Source organism: Trypanosoma grayi, assembly GCF_000691245.1.
Source record: "Trypanosoma grayi strain ANR4 Tgr_1185_V1, whole genome shotgun sequence".
In the NCBI taxonomy this organism is placed as follows: Eukaryota; Euglenozoa; class Kinetoplastea; order Trypanosomatida; family Trypanosomatidae; genus Trypanosoma; species Trypanosoma grayi.
In genome coordinates, this window is record NW_008826804.1 from 1 (window position 1) to 4,081 (window position 4,081).

Sequence of the window (4,081 nt, forward strand, 5' to 3'; positions counted from 1 at the left end):
CACTCACCTTCTCACCGCTGAGCCTGATGATTACCATCTCGATTCGACAGACAACAGATGATGCAGAAATTATCCGCAGAGAAGACTGAGCCATCGTTAACCCCGCATCCCCTTTCCTTCACACACCCCATCTACCCAAATGCACATGGCACACATGGCGTGCTCGTTTCTTGCCACGATTGGGCAGTCAGCTGCAGATTGAGTTCTCCTCCATGAACAGTTGCGGCGTTACCCCACTCGAAGATATTGGCAGCCACTCACCTTCTCACCGCTGAGCCTGATGATTACCATCTCGATTCGACAGACAACAGATGATGCAGAAATTATCCGCAGAGAAGACTGAATCAGCTGTTAGTTTTTCTTTACTCTCCTCTCTCCGTTTCTTTGACGTGATATGCGTACGCATACTGAAGTGGAACTGTTATTGGTACACGAGCGCGTACAACTGGAGCTGGCTTTGTGTAGCGCTGCCCTTCTTTCTCCCTCTATTGACGTAGCAGAGTAGTCCATCCGTGCCAAGGAAGGAGAAATAGGAGCTGAAGATAATGACGCACAGTTTTGCAAAGGGAAGCGCTACGTCTTTCAAGCAGAGAGTGGTCAACCTCTTTCAGATCTACAAACGCGATCTGTTCTTCTCCTTTGTGGCTCTGACGGCGCTTGGCATTGTGTTTCGCCGGGAGTTGATGGTGCACGGCGTGGTCGGCGCGCCAAGGCAGGTGGAGGTACTGCCCAAAGTAGGGCGCGAGTTTGGTAAGGGCAAGCACCGCAATAATAGTGCCGAAGACACATGAAATTAAGACTGAGTGGGAAGAACATGGAGAAAAAGCGAGCGAGCGAGTGATAGGGAAGGAACACAAAAGGATTTAGAACAAATGGTGTGTAGGGGCGTCAAGTGGGGAAGAGGCACCGATCGCGGTTACTACCATGTGGTTCTGTTCACCGCTCAAAACAAAAAAAAAAACTGTATTCAATCTTTGCCGGACCGCTTTGGTCTTCATCCTGTGAAGGTGTGTGTGTCTGTGTGGGGAGTGATCTTTATTTTTTGGTGCTGCTGCCGTTTCTCGTCCTATTCCACGCCTCTGCGGCGAAGATGTGAGCGTGAGTGGAAGAAGAAGGTAATCATCGGGTCGCAGGTATACACACATTGTCTCCATGTTCACATTTCTTGTGTACGTTGTTGTTATCTACGGCATCTTGGTTGCCCAGTGCCTTGCCTCTGGAGCATCGTATTCATTTCTTGCTTTTGCACTCACTCTCGTTGGGGTATTCTTTCTCGTGGGAGTGCGCCCCCAGGTTGAAGGTTTCATAGCGTTGGCAGGGATCGGAAAAGAAGTAACTCTCCACCATCAACATCGTCACCACTACCGCCGTCGTCGCTGTTGTCTGCCGCCACTTCTGTGTGGAGCAAGGAAGAAGCAGTGGGCGAGTAAGCGAGCGAGAGAGGGACTGGTGTGCTGCTGCAACGGCGGCCGTGACAGGAGAAAGGTGCAGATTGCGTGCACTGTACAAAGGGGGCTGACGAGGGCAGGTGAGGCGAGCCAACAATAAGAAGGAAAGAGAAAATAGAAGCAAAAAGACGAACGCAGACCAAAATAATTGAGGGTGAAGAGGTAGCCTTCCTCCTGAATAGGCTTTTAAAACGGCATTGCTGTGATGTACATGTCGGTGAGGAAACCACCACTTTCTTCCGCAAAAGGATCGGCAAAGCCCAACACGCTGCGCAAGAACGATGCAGGGACGGCGGAACACACTGTGCATGGTGTTGTGCCCTCTGTACCCAAGACCGTCCCCCCATGCAATTACGCACGTCGCAACAGTGGCAACCCATTAATGGGTAATTCACAGCGTGGGAGCGCCTTGCCGTACCAGACCACCAACACACTATTTTCGGGGAGTCTTCTGCATGGCAAACTGAGTGAGCCGACAAGAAATAGTACCAACCGCAACAACAGCAGCACTCACACTGGCGCCGTGCATGATAATGAGGGCAGCAGCGGCCCTGTGGTTAGTGNCAGCAGCACTCACACTGGCGCCGTGCATGATAATGAGGGCAGCAGCGGCCCTGTGGTTAGTGGCGAGGGACCGGGCAACGTTAATGGTCGTGGTATCGTAGGACGTCGACCGCCGATGAAGACCAGCTTTAAGCGCAACGCGAGCGACAACGTGGCTGCCGTTCTTGGCGGCTCTACGCTCATGAATGGTGATCGCTGGGGAAACGGTGGCACACGGAAGGTGTTCTCCGGCCCGCCGTCGACGCGTGCGCAGGCGAATCACGGCGGGGAGGCACTTCCGCAGCGGCCGCACCCACCGGGCAGCGGCGGCCCGAAGGTGGGCGTACGCCCCATTCAATTCGCTTTGAACGCCAATAGCACCCAGCGACTGACGCTGACGCCGATGCCACCGCGACCCGCCCTCGCGTTTACGCAGCCGCGGAACGGTATAGAAACAGTGCCACCATTGCAGCGTCAAACAAGTGAGCGACAACAGGAGCCTCTAGACCCGTTTGGAACCACACAGACACTTAACGGCGTGGGGACTCAACTTGCAACGGACACCGAAGGTGACAGCGGGCTGTGGGGCAAGAGTTCTTCGTCGCCTTTTGCGCTAGCTTCTGTGAAGCTGCAGCAATTGACCTCGCCGCGGATGCCTCCGTCGCCTAAGTTTGCGTCGGAGACCTCCATCGCGCCAGGGAGTCGCAGCAGTGTTCTCAGCAGAGTGGCGAGTGCTAGCAAGTTACCTGTTGGCGCTCCCAATGATACCACCGCTTCTGCAAACAAGAGTGGGCTCCAGTACGAGTTCCGCGTGGTAGCGAGCACAGGAAGGTCATTCAACTCCCCCATCAAGCTGGCATCTGGTGTGGGTAGCCTCCAGGGCCTGCGTCCCACCATGGAGGATGAGCACTTTGTTCGGTTTAATGCAGCGTCTGTTGCAGGGCAGTCAGTATCGCTGATGGGCATTCTTGATGGGCACTGCGGTCGCCGTGTGGCGGAACTGGCAGCGAGGCAAGTACCAGATAACTTTATTGCCCATTCAGCACTTGGTGAGAACAACGCGTTAGCTTTTGTGGAGTCCATCATACAGGCAGACCGGGCAATATTCCATGCGCTAGGCAAAGGCACGGTTGGTGGGCCCTGCCTTGGTTCTACCAGTAGTGGAGGTTCCACACTCATCGCCGCCGCTGTTCACGGGCGGATGTTGTATGTGGCATGTTTAGGTGATGCTCGTGCGGTGCTCTACGATGGTAGCACGACCATCCCAATGAGTGAGGATCATAAGCCTACCAATAGGAAGGAGCACACACGTATTCTTCAGTGTGGTGGCTTTGTGCAGTTTGGTAGGGTGTGCGGCATCCTTGCGGTGAGTCGCGCGTTAGGGGACTATGAATTCAAATTCAACGGCAATCGATTCATTGCGAATCGAGAACTGATGGTGTCAAACGTAGCGGATGTGCGTCAAATCAATTTGACAGATTCGAGCAAATTCCTCCTCATGGCATGTGATGGTTTGTGGGATGTTGTGGAGAATGAAGAGGCCACGCAGTTTGTGCGCGACTTTTTGAGCTACACACCGGATGTGGGCTCCTCGCCGGAGGCCACGAGGCGCGCTCTAAACAACTGCTGTCAGAAACTCGCCGAGTTCGCCGTGGATCGCGGCAGCACGGACAACGTGTCTGTGATGCTACTGTTCTTCCACAACGTCGCGGACGTTGTGGCGGGGTTTGATAAACCGGTAGGAGCCGCCACGGCATCTTCTCCCAGCCATACGGTGTCACCGCGGCTCAGCTGCCCGAGTAGGGGTCTCGCTGTTGGTGGTGTGGCGCTCGATGGAAGTGTGAACAATAGCAGCAACGGCGGCGTTTCAGGGTCAAAGCGCGCATCATTCAACACAAGCTCTTCGTGGTACGGTCGAAGCCGCTCAATGTGGTAATGAATGTGTCTGTGTGTGTGTGTGTGTGTAGATGGATGAGGTGGGGAAGAGTCTTAGCATCTGCCGTGGTGTGTGGCGGTGCCGCATTTTCCCGCTCTCACATCAGTGAACTATGCAGAATTCATTCTGTATATACATATATATATATATATAT

At 54.0% G+C, this 4,081-nt stretch overlaps 3 protein-coding genes across 3 annotated transcripts; all 3 read left to right on the top strand.

The window, feature by feature from the left end:
* Positions 1-545: 545 nt before the first annotated feature.
* DQ04_11851000 (hypothetical protein) lies at positions 546-791 on the top strand (the record flags this gene model as incomplete). Its single annotated transcript, XM_009316623.1, has 1 exon — positions 546-791. One exon carries the CDS (start codon positions 546-548, stop codon positions 789-791), a length of 246 nt encoding a protein of 81 aa, XP_009314898.1.
* A 361-nt stretch (positions 792-1,152) lies between these two features.
* On the top strand, positions 1,153-1,548 carry DQ04_11851010 (hypothetical protein; the record flags this gene model as incomplete). Its single annotated transcript, XM_009316624.1, has 1 exon — positions 1,153-1,548. The coding sequence occupies one exon, from the start codon at positions 1,153-1,155 to the stop codon at positions 1,546-1,548; it is 396 nt and encodes a 131-aa protein (XP_009314899.1).
* Positions 1,549-1,653: 105 nt separating this feature from the next.
* DQ04_11851020 (protein phosphatase 2C) lies at positions 1,654-3,927 on the top strand (the record flags this gene model as incomplete). The annotated part of the gene is made up of 1 exon (XM_009316625.1): positions 1,654-3,927. The coding sequence occupies one exon, from the start codon at positions 1,654-1,656 to the stop codon at positions 3,925-3,927; it is 2,274 nt and encodes a 757-aa protein (XP_009314900.1).
* Positions 3,928-4,081: the final 154 nt, after the last annotated feature.